Source organism: Entelurus aequoreus, linkage group LG04, assembly GCF_033978785.1.
Source record: "Entelurus aequoreus isolate RoL-2023_Sb linkage group LG04, RoL_Eaeq_v1.1, whole genome shotgun sequence".
Classification (NCBI taxonomy): domain Eukaryota; kingdom Metazoa; phylum Chordata; class Actinopteri; order Syngnathiformes; family Syngnathidae; genus Entelurus; species Entelurus aequoreus.
The window spans coordinates 59,881,609-59,906,608 of record NC_084734.1 but is presented as its reverse complement, the minus strand read 5'-3'; the positions used below and the strand labels follow the sequence as shown (position 1 = coordinate 59,906,608).

Below are 25,000 nucleotides of genomic sequence, written 5' to 3'. Positions count from 1 at the left end.
GATAAAAGAAAAGTAAAAAACTTAACTCAAAGTAGCCTAATGCGTGGCTCGGTTGGTAGAGCGGCCGTGCCAGAAACTTGAAGGTTTCTGGTTCGATCCCCAGCTTCTGCCATCCGAGTCATGCCCGTTGTGTCCTTGAGGAAGAAACGTCACCCATGCCCCTGATGGTTTGGGCCTTGCATGGCATTGTAGCGCCTGCCATCAGTGTATGAATGTGTGTGTGAATGGGTGAATGTGGAAATAGTGTCAAAGAGCTTTGAGTGCCTTGAAGTAGGGCTGGGCGATATAGACGAAAAAGCATATCTCGGTATATTTTTGCTTAAGCTTGATATTCGATATATACTGTATCTCGATATATTTTCCAGTGAAAGTATACATATAAAGATATTCATTTCTGAGCTATATTCACTGAAATTTAAGTTAATGACAACTGTACTGTAAACAATCAGTGGTACTTTTATTAACCCAATTAGTCAAGACAGGTATTAACAGCACAGAAAAGAAACTGTTTAAGTAGCACAGAATTACATAACATAAATAAAATAGAAAAATATATTTCTACGTCAAATAAATAACATAGCTGTGCAAATAATACAAAATGTATCAAACTCAGATAAAAAATAAATTTGCAGGCAGGCACTTTTTAATTCCCAATCGACGATGTAATGGATTGTCACACACGTACACCAAGTAAGTGACTTGACTTAATTGTGCGGTTATGATCTTCCTCACTTCGACATACATTTTTGGCAGCATTTGTCATGCGAAATATGCCCGGCTTGGCAATTCGAGAACAGTTTTGATTTGGGCTTACATGGTAAACAATTTAAATGAATATTTTATCCGGACGCATACATTTGTCCAAATGTGGCCAAGTAGATGCATTGTGGGTTTCCTGGACGCTAAAAGAAACTTTAGCTCTGCCATCGTCCACTAGTTTTTTTAAATATATAAATCGGCCGCTTGAATACTCCCTCTTTACTTCTACGACTCTCTCGTCGTCATTAGGGATGTCTTTTGTGATTTCCCTTCCTGGTTCGATGACCCGCCCTATCTTGCCTCTGATTGGCCTGCTCCTAATGTTTTGCCTTAATCTCAACCAATCGTGACTCATCTTAGTAAACAACCAACCAATCATGGATGTTCTTATACGTGCAAGCACATCTTGAAAGGAGGAAGGAGAGGGGTTTAGTAGCCCATGAGAGGGAGTGGGTAGCGGGGGAGAATCAAGGAGTACAACAAATAAGCGGAGTTTGGTCATTGTCAACTGTATATGAAGTCAGACTTATCTTCATTGAGTGCACGCAGATACACACATTGGCTGACTTTAATTTATAAGGCTCTTTTAGGTTTAATACCTCCATACTTGTGTACTCTGTTACAAAGAAAAAGCAGCTCTTACGCATTACGTTCTAACAATTTGTATGTTTTAACTGTTCCTCATGTACGGACTGAATTTGGCAAAAGAGCTTTTGGCATTGCTGCCCCTATGGCATGGAATGAATTGCAGACGAAACTGAAACTTACAGAACTACTTCCATTTGGAGCTTTCCGTTCTGTCCTGAGGGACAAACAGCGAGAGACGTTTGCACAGTGCCTGTGTTTTTAAAGATGTAAATCTCTGTTGTTTCACAGTTCTCTTATGTATTTTAAAATGTATGTCTTAATGTATTTATTTTGAAACTGCTCTGTGACATGTGCTGTTGACCTCTTGGCCAGGTCACCCTTGTGAAAGAGATCTTGATCTCAATGGGTTTTCTTATCTGGTTAAATAAAGGTTCTAATTTTAACGTGAAATAAATTATATAGATATTACAATACTTTCTTAATTCATATCTTGTTTAAAAATATATCGATATATCTTACCAACTCAATATATCGCACAGCCTTACCTTGAAGGTAGAAAAGCGCTATAAAAAATAAGTATAACTATGTGATTTTATACATTTTTTGTGCCAAAATTAATCAATAGATAATAATTGTGATAATTGTGAAACTGTGATTATTACTTTGACTATAATCATACAGTCAAGATCTATAATTGTTGCATCCCAAGATATTGACATATCTTTGTTTTCCAAACATCGGAATAGTGAAAGTGAGTGTGGAATTCAGTGATCTTAAGAAAAAGCGGATGATATTCATTGAATTAAAAAAAATTATCAAAAACATGACTGACCCTGTAGGCAACTTGTCAAGGCAGTTTAAGCGTAGCACTGCTGGTTGGCACTTTATTGCTTAGATTTTACTGACGTAACGTCCGACTCACGTCCCGCCCATTAAATATGCATGGTGGTCAGGCTAGCTCTGTTCTCAATGCGTACTGGGAGCCATTTAGCCTTTCTCGAGGAATAAATGCCCTATACTTGTGTTTTTTTTGGCTGTACAAATCGTTCAAATCGCAAAAAGGATAAACGTTTCTTCAGAGTTCCTCGAGATGTTATTAAAAAGAGCGGAAGAGTGCAAGATTTTACGAAACGACGACGAGAAAAGTAGCACACACTCCAGTACAAGGGAGCAGAGTCGAAGAATGCATGAGTTTGCAGTGCTCACTTTAAGGTTTGTTTGATAACATTTTAATGTTTATTATGTCCCATTTAATTATAATCTTGATAGTATTTGTATTTCTTAAACACATGTTTGCTAAAGTGTTTCCAAAAGGACCAACTCTTCAGCGTATCTAAATAAAAGAAATCAAATGTGAGCAAAACCTAGAAGAGTTAAGTTGTACCAAAGGCAACAATCATAAATAAAGCTTTCACCACATACACAATGTAGACATCTATAGTTATACTTTGATGAACAAAAAAACAAAACAAAAAATTAAAAACGCTACTTTTTAACGGTGCGTTTAACACCAACAAACATGGCGGTAGACGCGAAGTTAAATCATGAAATGCAACCTTACCCAAGCAAAATCGAGGCATATTTATCTGGGAGAGTCTTGATATCAGTTTCCTTGACTCAGTCACACACAAATAAGTTGTAGACCTCCATGCTTTTCTAAGTTTCCATCTGTTTTGTCGAGTAGAATGGCGTCTGGAGCATAATAGTTCAATAGGTCTGGGAACGCGACTGACGTGATCCTTGATATCACTCGACAAATCTTAAGTTAAATTTAAAGCATAAGGATTTATTCCATTGCATAGTTTGATTTTTTGCTTGCATCTGCTTTTTGCAGGGAGATTTAAGCCTAATATTTTACTCAGATAGTTCACAGCCATCTTCCCTTGGTTGACCACCAGTGGGGTCAATCTAGTGGGGTGGCGTGGCTCGGTTGGCAGTGCGGCCATACCAGGAACTTAAGGGTTGCAGGTTCGATCCCCGCTTCCGCCATCTTAGTCACTGCCCCTGTGTCTTCGGGCAATATACTTCACCCACCTGCTCCCCCCCACACTGGTTTAAATGTAATTTAGATAATGGGTTTCACTATGTAAAGCGCTTTGAGTCACTAGAGAAAAGTGCTATATAAATATAAATCACTTCACTTCACCACCACTTGTTTTCACTCCCGAGAAGAAGTCACATGACGGAATACAAGCAATAGAAGCAGAAGGCAGCTTTTGTGCCAGCCAAGAATCTTAACTAACTAAACGGCGGACATGTATCCATGAAAATATGGAGAAGCTGTTATGGGCATGTATGATTTCAGATATACATGTTTTTGAGTTTTGGGCTTGGTCATAAAATCAATTGAGCTTTTATACTCTATACATACATATACACATAAGCTGTGTGAAGACAAATACAAATCCTTCTGGTGATGTGTGGACAGTACCTGTGTGAATATAAGCAGGCGGAGTCTGACACAGATACGATGCAGGATAGTGGTTCTTCTTTCTGTGTTTGCGAATTCTGTAGTCCTTCTCACTGTGAGAACGTCGGCTCCTGTGAGGCTCTACACAGACTGCTGGTGGCAATAGCCGTTCTGACAGGTCAGAGCTGGGCCATGCCCGCCTCAGTGTGTTGCTGTGGCTCTTTTTCATCCTCACCACACTGGATGGCAGATAAACAGCGGTAATTTTATCTACAGGGCTCAGTTTAAAAAAAGCAGGTCTATCGTTTACAAGTGCATCTGAGCCAAATAACAGATCCAAGGCTCCCTTCCCGTCTGCAACATATCACGTGAATTCCATTCTGCAGCGCTAGCAGCTTAAATCAATGAGTGAAAAATAAACCAAGCACCGTGTTATGGAAGAAAAATAGTTAACATTCCATGTTTTGCCAGTCGTCATCGTGTCATTGTTGACACAACCAAAACAATCATAGATTCAGGGAGGCATGTTGAAGGAGCAGGTATATCCAGAGTGTCTTTGTTACTTCTCCGGTCACAAAAACATTATTGATGGCACAGCCTGATGATCATTGGACAGCCAATGTCTTTGCTATCACAAATATTAAAAACAAAACCTTAGCATCAATTAAAAAAATTGTCATTGGGCTTTGCGTCCGGTTTGTAAGATCATTCCCAAGTGGTAAGACAAAGTCGGGGTAAGACACTGTTCGTGTGTGTCAAAGGTTTCTGGGATGGGAGATCCACTGATTCACAGAAAAGCCTGTGCAGCCAAGTGAAGGAAGAACGGGAGGCGGGACGGTGGGCTCATACAAAAGACAGCCAGTGAAGAGAGACAACAAAATATCCATGGAAAACCAGATAAACTCCTTGCTTCAACATTTATCCATCCACTTCGCTCCAGGATTCTGTTGACAACACAGCTTTTAACCACTGGGAAGAAAATATGTTGGTACGTGACCCGACTACAGAATAAAATCTGCAAAATACAAATCAACAATGTGTGGTAAATCCAGACTAGAGCGAAAGCTGTCTCGACTTCTCCTTTGTCTTCTTTCTCTTCCCTTTACTCCTCTCTCTCCGCCTATGCCTATGCTCAGTGTTGTGAAAGGAGCATGGAGAGGAGGGGCCGAGAGAGGGAAGCAGGATTCTTGTCAGCCACCCCCTTGTTTCTCCCTGTTGCAAAAGCTGGGAGCTGCTGTCCATTCATAGAAAACCCACACACACTAAAGATGATCTGATGTGTCTGTGCAAAAATGTGTGTGTGTGTGTGTGTGTGTGTGTGTGTGTGTGTGTGTGTGTGTGTGTGTGTGTGTGTGTGTGTGTGTGTGTGTGTGTGTGATTTGTACTTCAGCCCGTTTGCTTGAGCCCTCAAGTTTATACCACTGTATTACTGTGGTTTCCTATCTTATTTAAAGTTGTTTTGATTGTTTGTGGAAGGGGTAATGCATGCGGCCTACAACACTTCTACATTGCTTCTACAACGTATTCAGACGGATTTATTTTAAGGTTTCTGGAAACTCAAGCCTGTGAAAATGGGCCACTAGAACATTTAAGTTTAAAAGGGAACTGCACTTTTTTGGAATGTTGCCGACCATTCACAATCCCTATGTAAGACAGAACATATATGTTTTTTGTTTTTTTTAATGCATTCTAAGTCGTAAACTACAGCACTTACGTGGTGACTAAGATGCAGCTAATAGTGTACTCCACTATTCTGTTTCTAATGTCCTCTAAAAAACATCCAAAAACCACCAACAATACTTTACATTTCGTGACCTCAATATTAACCAAGTATTAGCGATATTGTTATAATAATTGCTAGCGCAGTCAAACAATTTTTAGGCGTGCCGTGATCACAGAGAGCCTACTAGCTTGTGCTGCTGTATTGACATATTGAGTCGTGAGCTCCTGCATCGCCACAAAGTTGGTGAAAGGTAATTCTATGTAGGGCTGGGCGATATGGCCTTTTATTAATATCTCAATATTTTTAGGCCACGTCACGATACACGATATATATCTCGATATTTTGCCTTAGCCTTGAATTAACACTTGATGCATATAATCACACTAGTATGATGATTCTATGTGTCTACATCAAAACATTCTTGTTCATACTGCATTAATATATACTAATGTTAAACTTTCATGCAGACAGGAAAATCACAACTAAGTCAATTGACCAAAACTGTATGTATTAAACAGTTATTAAGCAGTGGCACAAACATTCATGTAATTTCAAAACAGAAAGTGCAAGATTGTTAGAGACATTTTAAAACAAGCTATTAGTGCACTTTTGTGCATGATGTCACTAAGATGACATATCAAAACAACACTAAATGAAAGTGCACTTTTTGTACAGAATGCCGCTACAATAGTTAAAAACAAATAAAGTGCACTTTTGTGAATGATGCCACACAAGATATTTCAATAACTGTCAAATAAAAATGAGCTGCATAATAGGAAACCAAGTGTACCGTAATTTCCGGACTATAAGCTGCACCTGACTATAAGCCGCACCAGCTAAATGTAGGGGAAAATACAGATTGCTCCATATATAAGCCGCACCCGACTATAAGCCGCAGGGTTTTGATGTGTAATTAGCGTAGTATATAGGGGTTCCTGCTACCACGGAGGGGATTGTCGGGACAGAGATGACTGTTTGGGAACGCAAAGCGTCCCATTTATTAACAATAAATCTTTCAATCATTCAATCAAACTTTCACATCTTTGACATGGCGAACAGCATTCGTGCAGAGTACAAATAATACAACGGTGCAAAGTAATACAAAGTGCTCGCCTGTACGTTATCAAAATAACCAGCCTACCGGTATATGAAAAGTCAGTCTTTAATCATTGTGTCATCGTCTTCCTCCTGCATACTAAAACCACCGAAATCCTCTTCGTCGGTGTCGGAGAAGAACAGGCCGTAAATAAGCCGCACCCTTGTATAAGCCGCAGGGACCAGAACGAGGGGGAAAAGTAGCGGCTTATAGTCCGGAAATTACGGTATGTCCTTCGCTATGTGGTAGGTTACTGCGGACGTTATCTCCTTCTGTTTTACACTATTTTTTTCATACGGTGTTGATGTGGAAATGGTTGCGTGGGCATTTTGTGGGTGTGGCACCAAACGGAGATGTTGACATGCGGAGTTTCAAGCACTCTTCATTCTCTAGCGGGTGACTTTTCAAATGATGCTACATTAGTAGAGCTGCTACTTTTTGTAGCAACGCTTTTCCCGCATACTTGACAAATTACGGTTGTCTGTTTAACATATTCCCGTTTGAAGCCAAACCACCGCCAGACGATGGACCCCGTATTTTCTGTTTTTCTTGGGAATTAATTCTTCTTCCTTAATTTGTTACCAGATTCGCACCTTCTTTCTCTCGTATTACCACTCGCAACATTCCGCTAGCATCACACCTAACGTTACCATGCCGCTACCTCTCTGCTCCGCGAGGGCGTATGACGTTGCACACGCGACAGTATGTGACGTATGTAACAATGTGCGCTTGTGTTACCACTCTGTGAGAAGGAGAGACAGGAAAGAGTGAGAAACGCCTGAAGTGTAATGCCCGCAGCTAAAAGCAACTGCGTGAGAACGTATACTCGAATACCACGATATAGTCATTTTTTATAATCGTACAGAGACAAACCCGCGATATATCGAGTATATTCGATATATCACCCAGCCCTAATTCTATGTTATAAATCATGCCTCTCACCTGTATTGCAGAAGGATTTAGCCATGAACCGAGAAGTTGGTAAACTTTAACAATCAACTCCGATCCAGAGATGGCGAAAAAGACACGAAAAACTATTTTTTGCGGCCACCTATTTTTTTTAATCCTTCTTAAGAATTATTATTAATTCTTTATCTAAACTGAAGGATATAAACATCCAATGAGTCGGGAGAAGAAATTGTAAACTAAGTGATTGTTTTATTATGTTTGTAGTTTGTATTTCTTGTTTAACACTTAGCAATGGTGCTACATGATGCTAGTGTTTCACTAAAGCTGGATCTGTTTAGCACACAGCTTCTAAAACTTGTAGCTCACCCTCCTTATATTCAGGGTCAAAAAGATAAGGTTCTGGATCATCATTTGTCTCAAAGTAACTGTTGTCTTTCATGAAGTCTGCATGAGTAGTAGTAATAGTAGTTGTTTTTGTTGTTGAAGGGGAAAGCGTTGTGATGCGTCTGTGAAATATGCTTAAAATTATATGTAAATATTACATGTTATTATGAATGTGCCTGTTACTACATTACATATAGACTTACATTTCGACTTAGACAAACTTTAATGATCCACAGGGGAAATTGTTCAACACAGTAGCTCAGTTACAATGATGGAAAGTGTAAGGATGGAAAGGACAATGCTGGTATAAATATATACTTACAGTGTGTGTATAAAACTTTGATGGAGGTTTTTTACAGTGACTCCAATTGACTCCATTGTTAGCCGACTTTTGCTCATGTTTATTTAAGAGTTAGAATGCATAAGAAAAATAAAAACATAACTTGTCTTACATAAGATTTGTGAATGATGAGCAAAATTAAAAAAAAAAAAAAGTGAAATTCCCCTTTGAAGAAATGCTGTGACCACGAGGTAAAAGTTTCAGAATTTGTGTGGAAAAGAGGTTTTGGTGACTGTGATGCATAAATTATAAACTATTTTTAGCCATGCCGTGATCACAGAGAGCTAACTAGCTTGTGCTGCTGTATTGACATATTGACTCGTGAGCTCCTGCATCGCCACAGAGTTGGTGAAAGGTTATGTTATAAATCATGCCTCCCATCTGTATAGCAGAAGGATCTAGCCATGAACCGAGAAGTTGGTGAACTTTTGATACTTGATAACATTAACCGGATCCTCACTTGTAAGTTTGGGGTGGTGTGCATGTGAGTGTGTGCCTTTAAAAAGCGGTGCCTGTTGCCAATTGAAGTGCGACGTCAGCGCCCAGAGACAGAGTAGCTATAAAAGAAGTACAAACTACGAACACAACAAAACGTTGATTACTGTACAATGTCTGCTCTCACTGCGATGACGACTGATAGGATGTTCATATCTTCTCTTTTAGATGAAGAATTAATCATAATGCACACGAAGGGTTAAAAAGAAAAATTGCTGCCTGCAGACACAGTCTTCGTTTGTGGTGTCTTTGTTTCTATCTCCGGATATAAATTCAATGTCACAGATGAACAACTTTGAGATTCATGGCTAAATTCTCCAATTATCCAGATAAGAGGCATGATTTATCATCTAGAATAACGAGCTGAAACACGATGCAGCAGCAGCAGCAGCAGCAGGAGAACAATTGGCCAGCTCACAGTACAGCAGCATAAGCTATAGTTAGCGCTTTGTTATTAATGTACCGCTAAAAATAGTTTGTCTACGTAAGCGCTTATAACAGTATCGCTAATATTTAGTAAATATTCAGGTCACAATATCTAAACGGTAGAGGTAGGAATCTTTGGGCACCTCACAATTCGATTACGATTTGTTTAAAAATCGATTTTTGAAGCATGTTTAAACTATGTATATTGATGCAGTTTCACATTTATTTTCGTTTCACTAAATAAGCGTTTATCACTTGCAACTTTAAAAAACAGTGCATTTGTAATAAGAAACACTTAAATTAATTCACACATTTGTTAGGTGAGTGGAAATGTTTGCAAAACTGGAACATAAATGCCCTAAAATATAGGAGCTGGTCGGATCTCTTGGTGAGGTGGCTCGTTGACGTCAGCCAAATTTTAGAACTGTCTGAATAGCTTTATTTACAATAAATGAATCGATTATTGAAGTTTGAAAATCGATTTTATAAACGTCCATGTCCGAATTGTGATGCATTTACGAAACAATTATCTCCCCCACCTATAGTAAACAGTATTGTTGGCGGGTTTTGGATGACTCAATTGGTAGCTGAAGTTTTAAAAAAGAAAAACATATAGGGGTTATGTCTTTCAGACAGCACATCTCTTCCTAATGTTTGCATACTTCCAGTATGACTGATCTGCTAATATGGCCAGAGTGCAGAAACGCTCTAACCGTGACGTCTTCCTAAGACATTCCGGGCGGAATATTCCAAATGGTCGTCTGAAATTGTGGCATTTTGTGATGTTTAGATGGTATTTTCACCTACATTGCAGATTGGAAATACAATTGGATATGGTTTACTTTAAGTGCCGGGGACTCCACGCGGTTTGGATTTTATAATTTTTTATTTACCAAACAAATCATCGAAGCAAAAAATAAAATTGATGCTTTTTTCTAAAATTGCACTTCAATAAATATTGAACATCTTGAAGTGCATTTTTCCCCAGCTGGAATAACTAGATCAGTTGGTTTGTTCTGTTGTCTTTTTTTTATTGCCATCACTTTCCAACAAATTTAGCACACTAGCTCGTTAGTCCGTGTTGATGGTCTCATGTTGCTCATTCAGTTTGAGGCCGAAACATTCCCACACTAATTTGTGTTACTTTGCAGTGCTTCTCATTAGCGAGTCGCGACGAGTGAGGCCGTTTGTCTGTGCATCCTATATGTGTCAGTCAGCAGTCCCGCCTCCGCCATCGAGACAAAGATTGTGGATGACGGACAAGAGAGTTCACTTTGTTCATTTAATTTTACGATTATATAAATGCACTCAGATGCTGAAAGCCATGATAAGGATAAACTCTCTCGCACTCTGATTAAAAGCGACAGGCAAAGAAAACAAACACGGACATTGCAATTCATCAATGCCAGCAAAGTTATCAAGTTCATTTTCATTTATTGTTCGATTATCATTTGGCCCAGGCCTAAGTGTGTGTATAAGAACTTTTTAGGCACATTCAACAATACTGTGATTGTAATAACTGTGTCTAATAACTAATATGAAATGTTTATATTGTTGCATCCATAATTGCAGGAGGAATTTAAGGCCATATCGGTAGTAATACTTTTTAACCAAGTGTAAATGTTACACAAGCAGCATAGGTGCATAACTCCCTACTTTCATTGCTTTATTAGTCAGAGAGAATGAAATACCAAACTTTAATTTCATCTACTACATAAAAAAATTGTTGAAAGATTATTTGTTGAAAAACAAGTCTTTAGTGGCAGAACTAGTTGTATTGTTACGGTTTACATTATCTTCCCAGCACGAGTGTAAACATACGAGTACATGCCCGTGGTCGTGGGAAGAATAGCTCCTTTATTCATGTCACTGCTGCTTTTCTCCTTTTGGATTGGTAACTGGGGCAGAAAACTTAACACACACACGAAAACACCTGCAGCAACATCACTTTAAACTGAAGAAGTTTTTTTATCATTTCATTGAAATTTATATATACAATACATACTATGCCCGATCACACCTGAAAACCAGAACTGATGCAATATGTTACCCTATATGTCAACAGCCAAAGAAGATGCCTAATATCCATCCATCCATTTTCTACCGCTTGTCCCTCTCGTACATATTATTAATAATCAAAAGGAACCTATGATGTTTTACCTCTTCTTTTTTTTTTTGCATATAAATGTTGTTACGAGGGATCTCTCGATCAACATTTTTGGCCTCCGATCCGAATCACATTTTTTTTGGCCGATCCAATCCTTTGACAATGGATTATAGAACTGACAATGTTTTATAGCAAGTAACTGTAGTAAACACAAAAACACATTTTTATACAGCCAGGAATTCTCCTTAATACAATTGATTGTGGTGCACCGCCACAGCATTTTCATTGCTGCCACTAGGGTTGGGTATCGAGTATCGAGTATCGATTGGAACCGGGACTAATTTTCCGATTCTCCCGGAATCGTTCAAAAGTTTAAATTTCGATTCCTATTTTTGATACCCAGTCCGCCGACCGGAAAAAAATATGTCCGCCGAACCGGAAGCAGAAGCCGCTGAACACCAACGAAGAAGCGCCCACCGCCGGAAGTGTTAGCATAGCCGAGCGAGTCGGTCAAGCTCAAGCATGGATAGCGGGCGTCGGCGGTCGAAAGTGTGGCTTTACTTTACAAAAAAAAATGAAATAACCGTGAAATAACAGAGCTCCATGTCCATCAAGAAACGAGTGGAGAGAGAGCTGCAGATGTACCAGGACGTTCCACCGATACTTATGTCTGACGACCCTGCTGCATGGTGGTGGTCCAGTGGAACCAACAAAAGACTTATCCTTTGCTGTCAGATCTCGCTTTCTCCTATTTATGCGTTCAAGCTTCTTCCACACCCAGCGAACGTGTATTTTCCACAGCAGGAGACACTATCTGTCCAGAACGCTCACGCATCCTGCCTGAGAAGGCGGATATGGTCATTTTCCTAAACAAGAACTGTCTCTGATTTTATACTGTACCTGCTGCTAATCTGGACTGGGTTTTGCAAGTTGTTTCTTATAGTTTATTTGTTTTTCTGCACCAGGTTAGCCCATCAGTGGGAGCATGGTAACATTTTTAAGTACCTGCAGCATCATACACTTGTGTATGTAAATGTGACCCGTGCTGGCAAAATGAGTCGGAATGCGCACAGGCTAATTTTGAGCTACAGGCAAATAAGTGAAAAAAATGTATCTTGGTTGAAATGAAGATTTTCACAAAAATTAGTCCATAAAGCCACAATCTAGGGATCCCAATCATCGAAATAGCAAGAAAACATCTTAAATCACCTTTATTTGAAGGTTTTGTACGAGGTATGTCTTCAGAAATTAGTCCTTTGTGTTAAAATTCCTTGAGAAAATCCAGTGTTTTCAACGCTCACTCGCGGCAATAAGGGGGAATCCCCCTAGCCATATTTGGTATCATTGTGACGCCAAGCTTACGTACTTTCTAAAAATGAGCATGGAATTCCAGATGACGCCATTCTGAACCAATATAATTCGAGTTTTTAAACCTGTCCCGATGTAAACAAATCCGGTTTGTTGCTAAGGGTCGCTGTGAGGCGTACCCTAATTGGTTGAATCACCCCGCGCGGTGCATTGTGGTATCATGGCAGCGCCCTGATGAAAAACAACACAGTAATTCGAGCGGAATATTTGGTGAAAAAAGGTGATTTTCGAACATTTAATTATTATTTTTGTGGATAAGTTAGACTGTTTTACATTCAGTAATGGATTTAGAAGGTGGAGAGGGTACACAGGCGGTTGCAAGTGCGCTAAATTCACTGCAGTCGGCGAATCTTCTTAGTGCTGCTTGTTCAGGAATATTACGGACAGCTGACCAGCTGACAAACTGACCAGTGAACAAAAAAACTGTGACATAACAGGGTTGAAATTTTTGTACATAACCGTTTTCAATAGAGTTGAATATATATTGTTCCTTTAGACATGGGATTTGACTTTAATTGTACCAATTTTGGTGTTGCTACAAGGACTTTTAAGGTATGGTTGCTATGGAGTTTTGTTTTGGAACATTCTGTTCTGGAACAGTAAACTTTAAGCTGTTTTTTCTCAAAACGGACCCTCAAACTTGGTCGACTTCAATCGGATGTAACTCGGTCATTTTCTGTACGATTCCAACAAACCATATATCATTTTGAAGGTCTTTAGATGGAGAATGTGTAAATAACAATAACTCGGTTTTTAAAATTTCCTCATTGTGACTCATTTTGCCAGCACAGGTCACAAATGTGTTTTCATGAGGTTTCCTGCAGCATCATACACTTATGTGTAAATGTGTTTTCATGAGGTTTTCAAAAATAATGCTCTCTTGAGGAAAGTGTACCCCTGGGAAAATGTATTCATAATTTATAATATTTATATTCAAGTTCATAGATTTGATATTTATATTCTAGTTGAAAACAGCCCTGTGAGGAATTTATTGTAAAGTTCACAAAAAGTTAATAGAATTAAAATTGATGGAGAATGTCAGACTATTTCATTCAGAAAGACTGTAGGTTAGCTAGCTCATTTAAAATATCCTAAACTTTTTTTTGACCCTGCCCCTTAAAAGAATCGGAATCGAGAATAGTCAGGAATCGGAATCGGAATCGTTCGAATTCAAGCGATACCCAACCCTAGCTGCCACACCTTGAAAATGAGATTGTTGTTTAAGGTGAAAACAAATTAAAGTCACACAAAGTCTGATGTTATTTTTAACAATAAATGCCAATCTTATGATAACAAAGATCACAACTCCAACAGGTTTTACCTCCTGTGCAAACACTATCGTCTCCATGCTTCCCCAGACACACAACACTTCCTCGCTCTCCGCCAATACCCTTTCAGGCACGGACGTTATGTTTGTGATCATGGGAAAAAAAATCACATGTCAAATCAAAACCACACAAACATAAAACATTCAACCCTTTTTCGATTACGCATGCACGTCCTGGTACCCCAGCACCTCCAAAACCCTCAAATCTAGACTCCAAACATCCCAGAACAAGCTAGTCAGGTTACTTCTAGACCTCCACCCCAGATCACACCTCACTCCTACTCACTTCTCCAAAGTGGGCTGGCTCAGGGTGGAGGACAGAGTAAACCAACTGCACTGAGCCTAGTCTATAAAATTCGCTACACCTCACTGATACCGAAGTACATGTCAAACTACTTCCATAACGTAAATGACCGCCATAATCACAACACCAGGGGGGAGCTCCACAAACCACGTTAAACCCAGATTCCGATCTAACAAAGGTCTTAACTCATTCTCCTTCTATGCCACATCATATGCCTAGTCTATAAAATCCGCTACACCTCCCTGATACCGAAGTACATGTCAAACTACTTCCTTAACGTAAATGACCGCCATAACCACAACACCAGGGGGTGCTCCACTAACCACGTTAAACCCAGATTCCGAACTAACAAAGGTCTTAACTCATTCTCTTTCTATGCCACATCAATGTGGAATGCGCTCCCAACAGGTATAAAAGAAAGGGCATCTCTATCCTCCTTCAAAACCGCAATAAAAGTTCACCTCCAGGCAGCTACAACCCTAAACTAACACCCTCCCCGGATTGCTAATAATCAAATGTAAACAATCAAATGCAGATACTTTTTCTTATGCCTTCTGATCTCTCTCTCTCTCTCTCTCTCTCTCTCTCTCTCTCTCTCTCTCTCTCTCTCTCTTTCTCTCTCTGTCTCTCTCTCGATGTCCATATCCTACCCCCCCTCCACACCCCTGATTGTAAATAATGTAAATAATTCAATGTGATTATCTTGTGTGATGACTGTATTATGATGATAGTATATATGATAGTATATATCTGTATCATGAATCAATTTAAGTGGGCCCCGACTTAAACAAGTTGAAAAACTTATTCGGGTGTTACCATTTAGTGGTCAATTGTACGGAATATGTACTTCACTGTGCAACCTACTAATAAAAGTCTCAATCAATCAATCAATCAATATGGAATGCACTCCCAACAGGTGTAAAAGAAAGTGCATCTCTATCCTCCTTCAAAACCGCACTAAAAGAACACCTTCAGTCAACTACAACCCTAGCCTAACCCCCTCCCCCCACCACATCCCACCTCCCCGGATTGTTAATAATCAAATGTATATACTTGTTCTTATGCTTTCTGAGCTCACTATGTTCACTGCTGCTGATCACTGTTACAATGTCCATTTCTCAGATGATATAATTGTTGATGACTGAAGTGCTGATAGCAACCAAACCTAACCCCCCCCCCCGCCACAACCCCCTCCACATTGTAAATAATGTAAATAATTCAATGTATATACTCTGATGATTAACTTGTGTGATGACTGTATTATGCTGATAGTATATATTTGTACCATGAATTGATTAACGTGGTTTAGTGGTCAATTGTACGGAATATGTACTGTACTGTGCAATCTACTAATAAAAGTTTCAATCAATCAAACCACCAGCAGGTTGTTACAGTATGAATGTACAGTATATATAGCCTAACATTTGCGCACAAGAGAGATATTAAGAGAATGTCTTGAAGATTCTTCATCCAATGAAACTTGCCTCAAATCACAGTTTCCCTCGAATGCTTACAGTTACACCAGCAATAGTTTGCCACTTGGGAGTCTTGGAGTGGGCAACCAAAGCATAAATGCACTACTGGTAGGTTTAATCATACTTTAATCTTGGCGAGCTAGAAACCGATGCAAGAGTGACGGCTCCACCAGACTGTCTAGCTTGCCGAACATGCACATTACAAAAACAAACACAAACTTCAATATGAACGTAAGAGCCGCATGAAACCGGGCAAAGAGCAACATGCGGCTCAGGAGCTGTAGGTGATGCTAGCGGGCCAGCGGCCCCAACTCGCCTCACAAAGAGTCAAAGAAAATTAATGAAGGACAAGATGATTTACCCCCTTCTTCTCATTCCGCTAAAACACAAACACGTGCAGCTGCTGAAACCGATGAAAAGCGTGAATTATTTTGAAGAATATACATGGCGATTTATAGACGCTAGAAAACTTACCGACTTCATTTTCATTTATCAGCAGTTAATTGACTTACGAATATCGGCCCAGGCCTAGCTGCAAAGAGGAATGGGTAAAGAGGAATGGGTGAAACTGCCCAAAGAAAGGTGTGCTATGTTGTGGCATCGTATTCATAAAAACTTGAGGCTGTAATTGCTGCCAAAGGTGCAGCAACAAAGTATTGAGCAAAGGCTGTGAATACTTATTTACTACATACATACTACATGTATACATACCACATGTGATTTTTTTGTTTAAGTTTTTTATATTTAATACATTTGAAAAATAAAATAAAAAGTTTTACATTGTCATCATGGGGTATTGTCTGTAGAATTTTTCAGGAGAAAAACGTATTAATTCCATTTTGGAATATGGCTGTAACATAACAAAATGGGGGGAAAAGTGATGCACTGTGAATACTTTCCGGATGCTGTATACCAACAGGTAAGAATAGTTGGTTAAAGGGGTCATATCATGATTTTTGTTTACATTTAAAACACTTCCTTGCGGTCTACATAACATGTCATGGTGGTTCTTTGGTCAAAATGTTGCATGCATTATATTTTCCAGACTGTTTTTGAGCTGCTTTCTTTCTGTTTCTTCAGGATGTGCTGCTTTGTGGGCAGTCTTATTTATGTGCCTCCACTTCAACTGCGTCTTCTCCCTGCCCCACTTTGTTGTAGTTTTTAGTGCTTCCATATGGAGTCTACTGACAGATATAAGTTAGAACTATACGTTTCTTTGTATTCGAAGCAGGAACAGAGAGGATGCATGTGCATATACGAGCCAGTCTACCCCACAACAAGAGAATAGAGAAAAAGAAGGAGTTCTCCCTTAGAGATTGGGTGAGAAGCTCTGTCATCCGGGAGGAGATCAAAGTAAAGCCGCTGCTTTTCCACATCGAGAGGAGCCAGATGAGATGGTTTGGGCATCTGGTCAGGATGCCACCCGAACGGCTCCCTAGGGAGGTGTTTAGGCCACGTCCGACCGGTAGGAGGCCACGGGGAAGACCCAGGACACGTTGGGAAGACTATCTCTCCCGGCTGGCCTGGGAACGCCTCGGGATCCCCCGGGAAGAGCTGGACGAAGTGGCTGGGGAGAGGGAAGTCTGGGCTTCCCTGCTTAGGCTGCTGCCCCCGCGACCCGACCTCGGATAAGCGGAAGAAGATGGATGGATGGATGGATGGATGGATGGATGGATGAACGGAAGGTACACGGACCATTTTGGATGAAAGTTTTATTTTATTTGAGCGTTTATCTGGAAAAATTAAAATCCATAAAAGGAAAACAGCACAAAATCCAATTTTATGGCAATATTTGAATGAAAGTCAACTCCTTTTTGTTTGTTTTCAAATCTGCCACATATAATAAAAATCGAAAAACGGCCCTAATTGTATTTTTTGATTTGCATTTCAAAATTGGAAATAGAATGAACGGAAGGGACACGGACCATTAGGCATAATCAAAAATAGAATTTGAATTGGAAAAATCCTATCTGGTGCGTGTACCTTCCGTTCATTCTATTTCCAATTCTGAAACGCAAATCAAAAAACAAAGTTAGGGCCGTTTTTCAATTTTTATTATACATGGCAGATTTTAAAACAAACAAAAAAGGGTTGATATTGTATTAAAATATTGCCATAAAAATTTATTTTATGCTGTTTTCCTTTTATGGATTTTAATTTTTCCAGATAAACACAAACATCGAAAAAAATGTTCATCCAAAATGCAAAAATTAGTGGTTATCAGTGTGATGACAACTTGAACCGGAAGCAGTATTTTAGCTTTTCCTTTGCGTTTAGCATGTTTTTAGCATTACGGTAACATCTATGTTCAGCAGGAGTCCTAATGTCGTTTTTTTTTTTTTTTTTTAAGTGTCATTAAATAATTGTCCAACTTTTTTTTCAGAAATGAACATTTAAAAAATGGCCCAAAATGTTGTTTTTTTATTTGCATTTAAGAATTGGAACCTGAATGAACGGAAGGTACACGGACCCTATCTATACCCATTCCATAGTACAAACCCTGTTTCCATATGAGTTGGGAAATTGTGTTAGATGTAAATATAAACGAAATACAATGATTTGCAAATAATTTTCAACCCATATTCAGTTGAATATGCTACAAAGACAACATATTTGATGTTCAAACAAACATTTTTTTTTTTGCAAATAATCATTAACTTTAGAATTTGATGCCAGCAACACGTGACAAAGAAGTTGGGAAAGGTGGCAATAAATACTGATAAAGTTGAGGAATGCTCATCAAACACTAATTTGGAACATCCCACAGGTGTTCAGGCTAATTGGGAACAGGTGGGTGCCCCAATTGGGTATAAAACAGCTTCCCAAAAAATGCTCAGTCTTTCACAAGAAAGGATGGGGCGAGATACACCCCTTTGTCCACAACTGCGTGCGCAAATAGTCAAACAGTTTAAGAACAACGTTTCTCAAAGTGCAATTGCAAGATATTTAGGGATTTCAACATCTACGGTCCATAATATCATCAAAAGGTTCACAGAATCTGGAGAAATCACTGCACATAAGCGGCATGGCCGGAAACCAACATTGAATGACCGTGACCTTTGATCCCTCAGACGGCACTGTATCAAAAACCGACATCAATCTCTAAAGGATATCACCACATGGGCTCAGGAACACTTCAGAAAACCATTGTCACTAAATACAGTTGGTCGCTACTAGGGATGATGTTTGATAAGGAATTATCGAGTTCGAGCCTATTATCGAATCCTCTTATCGAACCGATTCCTTATTGATTCTCTTATCGAGTCCAGATAGGTTGTTGTATATGGAAAAAAACACACAATATTTGGTTTAACAAAAGCTCACTTTTATTATATAATAAAAAAATAAAATCTAATAAATAAATAAATATTGACTGTTACCCACCTAATAAAATAAAATAAAATAAATAAATATTGACTGTTGTTACCCAAAGTATATTAAGTGGGATTTTTCAGAGAAACAAATATACCCTGTATACAGTAACACAAAAACAACCTGTCTCTGTGATCACTATAGATGTATAAATTATAATATAGTGTTAAATAAAATCAGTCCCTTGGGCACAAAACTGAAAATAATACAGCTCTCTAAAAAGTGCACTTCTGCTGCTATTTGACATAACTGTTTGTTATGATGCCTTGACATTTTTGCACTTTATTTCTTTATTGAAAGAAAATTCTATGAAGAGAAAAGTTATTTGCAAATGTGGTTACAATGCTAAAAAATAAAAAGTTAAAGCTAAAAAAAGAAATACACTTTATTGAGTTAACATTATTTCTTTATAGGGGGAAAAATGTTATGAGCGAGAGAATATAACAACTACACTACCCAGCATGCAACGGGAGTTACGAGCATGCGCGGTAGCCCCGAAAAGTGTTGCATGTTGCCACGCTGTGAAAGTAAACGTCAAGAACTCAGCCAACACGCCTCGTCTGCATTATTTATAATTAGACAGACAACACATCTACAGTGTGATTTTGTTTTTTTTACAAGGAAAGAAAAACTAAAGTTAAAAAAGGGAGATATGTTAAGTTAAAGTTAAAGTACCAATGATTGTCACACACACACTAGGTGTGGTGAAATTTGTCCTCTGCATTTGACCCATCCCCTTGGGGAGCAGTGGGCAGCAGCGGCGCCGCGCCCGGGAATCATTTTGGCGATTTAACCCCCAATTCCAACCCTTGATGCTGAGTGCCAAACAGGGAGGTAATGGGTCCCATTTTTTATAGTCTTTGGTATGACTCGGCTGGGATTTGAACTCCAACCTACCGATCTCAGGGCGGACACTCTATGTATATATATGTGCTGCGGTTGTTTTAAGAACGTTGCGACAGCTGCCGTAAAGGAGGTGCGTTGCTAGCCTGGTTGCTATGTTTCCGGTTGGTCGTAAAAGTGTTTGTCATGTGTTTTACCCTGCTAAAATCTCTCAGTAAAGTTATTCGATGGATGATAGCTTTTATTTTGAACTTTATTACAACTTGGAGCGCTTTTTCCCATCCATTGTTTTCCTGCTTTCGCTATCTGCGCCTAATGACTGAGCTACGTGACGTCAATTCTTGTGATGTCCCACGGAGCATTTCTGGTCGGGACGGGATTCGAATAAAGAATCAACTCTTTTCCTTTACTATAGTGGTCTCGATAACGGGTACCGGTTCTCAAAAAGGGATTCGAGTCCGAGGACTCGGTTCTTTTCTTATCAAACAACCGGGAAAACCGGTTTCGAGTATCATCCCTAGTCGCTACATCTGTAAGTGCAAGTTAAAACTCTCCTATGCAAAGCGAAAGCCATTTATCATCAACATCCAGAAACGCCGCCGGCTTCTCTGGGCCCGAGATCATCTAAGATGGACTCATGCAAAGTGGAAAAGTGTTCTGTGGTCTGAAGAGTCCACATTTCAAATTGTTTTTGGAAATATTCGACATCGTGTCATTCGGACCAAAGGGGAAGCGAACCATCCAGACTGTTATCGATGCAAAGTTCAAAAGCCAGCATCTGTTATGGTATGGGGGTGCATTAGTGCCCAAGGCATGGGTAACTTACACATCTGTTAAGGCACCATTAATGCTGAAAGGTACATACAGGTTTTGGAACAACATATGCTGCCATCTAAGCGCGGTCTTTTTCACGGACAACCCTGCTTATTTCAGCAAGACAATGCCAAGCCACATTCAGCACGTGTTACAACAGTGTGGCTTCGTAAAAAAAAGAGTGCGGGTACTTTCCTGGCCCGCCTGCAGTCCAGACCTGTCTCCCATCGAAAATGTGTGGCGCATTATGAAGCGTAAAATACGACAGCGGAGACCCCGGACTGTTGAACGACTGAAACTCTACATAAAACAAGAATGGGAAAGAATTCCACTTTCAAAGCTTCAACAATTAGTTTCCTCAGTTCCCAATCGTTTATTGAGTGTTGTTAAAAGAAAAGGTGATGTAACACAGTGGTGAACATGCCCTTTCCCAACTACTGTCGCACGTGTTGCTGGCATCAAATTCTATGATTATTTGCAACAACAAAAATGTTTATCAGTTTGAACATCAAATATGTTGTCTTTGTAGCATATTCAACTGAATATGGGTTGAAAATTATTTGCAAATCATTGTATTCCGTTTATATTTACATCTAACACAATTTCCCAACTCATATGGAAATGGGGTTTGTATGTGAGATATACCAGGCCACTACAATGTACATTTGAAATATTTTTCAAATAAGAAACACATTCATTACTTTTCCTAGTGGCTAATTACATTACTGAAAGAGTCATTCCTTTACCAATTCATTTAGGTTTCAACCCTTGTGTAATGTTCATATTGTTGTTACTCAGCCAGCGTTTGTGGGTTTGATGAACCCGTTGCATTTTGTGGCTTTTAATGCCTCACAATCAAACACTTTTATGTTAAAATACTGAACAGATGTTTATTGGGGTAAGGTAAACATCTCTTCAGTATTTTAACATAAAAGTGACAATCAAACACTTTTATGTCAAAATACTAGGGGTGTAACAGTACGTGTATTTGTATTGAACCGTTTCGATACGGGGGTTCCGGTTCGGTTCGGAGGTGTACCGAACGAGTTTCCACATGGACATATTTAGTATCGTAACGCACGTTGTGTAAACAATGCACACCGAGGCACAACACACGGCATGCTAGCAGCTAACGGGCTACGATAAATTGACCATGCGTCCTCTTTTCACCGGACATGTCCTCTTTTGCGGAGCTGTCAGGGCGGAGTTTCTTAAAAAAATGTCCAACATTTTGAGTTAGGATTGCGTGTATTTTCAATGTACGTTCAGGGTTAAGAAGGGGTTAAAAACAAAACAAATTGTGCGTGCAGCAGCATTCGTGAGGGAGGGGCAGAGACAGAGAGAGCGAGAGAGAGAGTTATGATAAACGCGCATGCGTCGCCAGGCTCTGCTTTTTATCCATAGATTTATCAGATTTAATTTTTTATTATCTATAGCTGGGGTGTCAAAAGTGTGCCCCGGAGGCCATTTGGGGCCCACAGCTAATGTTTTAAAGGCCCACGGCACATTCTAAAAATACTATTAAAATAAAGAAAAACATAACAAAAGTTCAACAAAAAAGCTTAAAGGTTAAATGTTATTTAGAAAAAGTTGCAATGTTGACTAATAAAACAAAGCTGTTTTTTTTTTCTTTCAAACTGTTGTTGCTCAAAACATATGTTATTATGAATTATTGACCTATCCAAGGTTCCAATTACTTCACATCAAATATTCCACTAAGAAAAATATTTTTGGTGGAAGATTTTGCAAATTTGGTAAATAAATAACCCAAAAATGTATATTTTGTTGTTTTCTTACAGTACCGAAAATGAACCGAACCGTGACCTCTAAACCGAGGTACGTACCGAACCGAAATTTTTGCGCACCGTTACACCCCTATAAAATACTGAACAGATGTTTATTGGGGTAAGGTAGACATCTGTTCAGTATTTTAACATAAAAGTGTTTGATTGTGAGGCATTAAAAGCCACAAAATGCAACGGGTCCATCAGAATTCGGGAGATGGGGGGTTTGAGGTGGGCGGGGGGTGGGGGGTTTGGTGGTAGCGGGGGTGTATATTGTAGTGTCCTGGAAGAGTTAGTGCTGCAAGGGGTTCTGGGTATTTGTTATGTTGTGTTAATGTTGTGTTACGGTGCGGATGTTCTCCCGAAATGTGTTTGTCATTCTTGTTCGGTGTGGGCTGACAGTGTGGCGCATATTTGTAACAGTGATAAAGTTGTTTATACGGACACCCTCAGTGTGACCAATGTTCCCTCTAATTTTTCATCTGTGTGAGCAAACGCACAAACTCCCTGAGCATTCAGTGGAGCACATGTGAGCAACATCAGACACGTGCACAATGTCACCACACCAGCGTCACACCTGTCCCAAACCTGACATCATAACAATTTAAATGTTTTATTAAAATAATTTTCTGATATAAGTGATGTTGCCCTCTTACAATGACAATAGCAAAAAAACATGTTTTTCATGACCTATGTGCTAGTATTGTATGTCTGGCTGTGGGTCCTGCCTTTAAAACAATTGTTACCCTTTTCAGAGTTTACAATTAGTTCCTGTAACTTTCAGTCTGTAAAATACATCTTTTCATTAGCATTTATGAAATCTAGTGACAATATTTCATGAATAATATCCTTAGATTAACATTCTTAATAAATGGCAGTAAAATAAGCACACATCTGATTGAGGAGTCAGAGTGTTACAACCTGGCATTTACACATTGTGTGGCGTTGGGGTTGTCCGACTTTTTGTGTGGCCATAAACGCAGCACTGGCTAAGTGCCATGAGTGCGTGTGTTGGTGCAGGTGAGACAGAGCGAGCGGCTTCTGTTGATATGACGGATGACAAAGTTTGTTTAAGCCTGGTTTGTATGGCAGAAAATTACCAGTTTTTATAGATAAAAGTTTTTTTTACTCATGTTTTTGGTGTGGTTACAAACAGTTTTGCTCAATAAAGTGATTGATGGAATTCCTGTCCGTAAAGTGTCTCGACAGACGATAATTGAACTGTGTTGACAAAGATTGTTTTATTCATTGGGGCCACTCTTGTTGTCACTTGTCACTCACAGAGTTGCATTGCAAAATCATACAGAATAAATTGTTATGTGTTTATTTTGTTTAAAGGATTTTTGATTTTCTGTGCGGCATTAATTTGCTGTGCGCAGAGGACGCATGAGCAGTGCGCAATTGCGCAGGCGCGCACCTTAGAGGGAACGTTGAGTGTGACCTGTATGTCTGTTGATCAAGTATGCCTTGCAATCACTCATGTGTGTGTAAAAGCCGCATATACTATGTGACTGGGCCGGCACGCTGTTTGTATGGAGGAAAAGCGGACGTGACGATAGGTTGTAGAGGACGCTAAAGGCAGTGCTTAGAGGCACTGCCCCCAATATTGTTGTCCGGGTGGAAATCGGGAGAAATTCGGGAGAAATTCGGGAGAATGGTTGCCCCGGGAGATTTTCGGGAGGGGCACTGAAATTCGGGAGTCTCCCGGGAAAATCGGGAGGGTTGGCAAGTATGCTCCCTACACTCTGTCCTCCTCCTGTCTAGGCCTGCTGTGTGTGTGTGTGTGTGTGTGTGTGTGTGTGTGTGTGTGTGTGTGTGTGTGTGTGTGTGTGTGTGTGTGTGTGTGTGTGTGTGTGTGTGTGTGGTACACAGAACATCAATTTCCGCACTTCTATGGAAGTGGACCCGGACATCTTATATGTAATAGAAATGTGTAGGGGGGGTGTATGGTGTGTGGTCATTAAATATGTATTCTGATATATGTTCTTCACAGAAAATGAGCCAAAGTCAGTGAGTCTCAGTTTGGAAAATTAATTACCGTATTTTCCGCACTATAAGGCACACCTAAAAACTCTCCAATTTCCTCAAAAGCTGACAGTGCACCTTATAATCCGGTGCGCCTTATATATGGACCAATATTGAGCCACAACTGGTCTCGCAACTACGCCAACTTAATTTTCCCCCTTCTACGGCTGCTTACTGTAGAAGAAGCGCTTCTTCTTCTACGGGGGAAAATGAAGTTGGCGGCTGCGAGACCTAAACTTTATGTAAAGACACAAAAATGGCTCCTATTAAGAGACACGCTTACGACGCAGAGTTTAAACTCAAGGCGATCGGTCACGCAGTAAAACACGGGAATAGAGCAGTAGTGAGAGAATTTAACATTAACGAATCAATGGTGCGGAAGTGGAGGAAGCAACATGATGACATGCGCCAAGTAAAGAAGACTAAACAGGGTTTCCGAGTGAACAAAGCTA

At 39.6% G+C, this 25,000-nt stretch overlaps 1 protein-coding gene across 2 annotated transcripts in view; it reads right to left on the bottom strand.

Annotated features, from left to right (window-relative positions):
• LOC133648882 (storkhead-box protein 2-like) overlaps nucleotides 1-25,000 on the bottom strand; it is a 103,187-nt gene that overhangs the window by 76,627 nt on the left and 1,560 nt on the right. The window contains exon 2 of one of the 2 annotated variants that reach the window (XM_062045387.1): nucleotides 3,779-3,996. The exons of the other annotated variant lie outside the window; for it this stretch is intronic. Coding sequence (XP_061901371.1) covers nucleotides 3,779-3,996 — 218 coding nt within the window. The remainder of the gene's footprint in view (nucleotides 1-3,778; nucleotides 3,997-25,000) is intronic. 2 annotated transcript variants of the gene reach the window in all.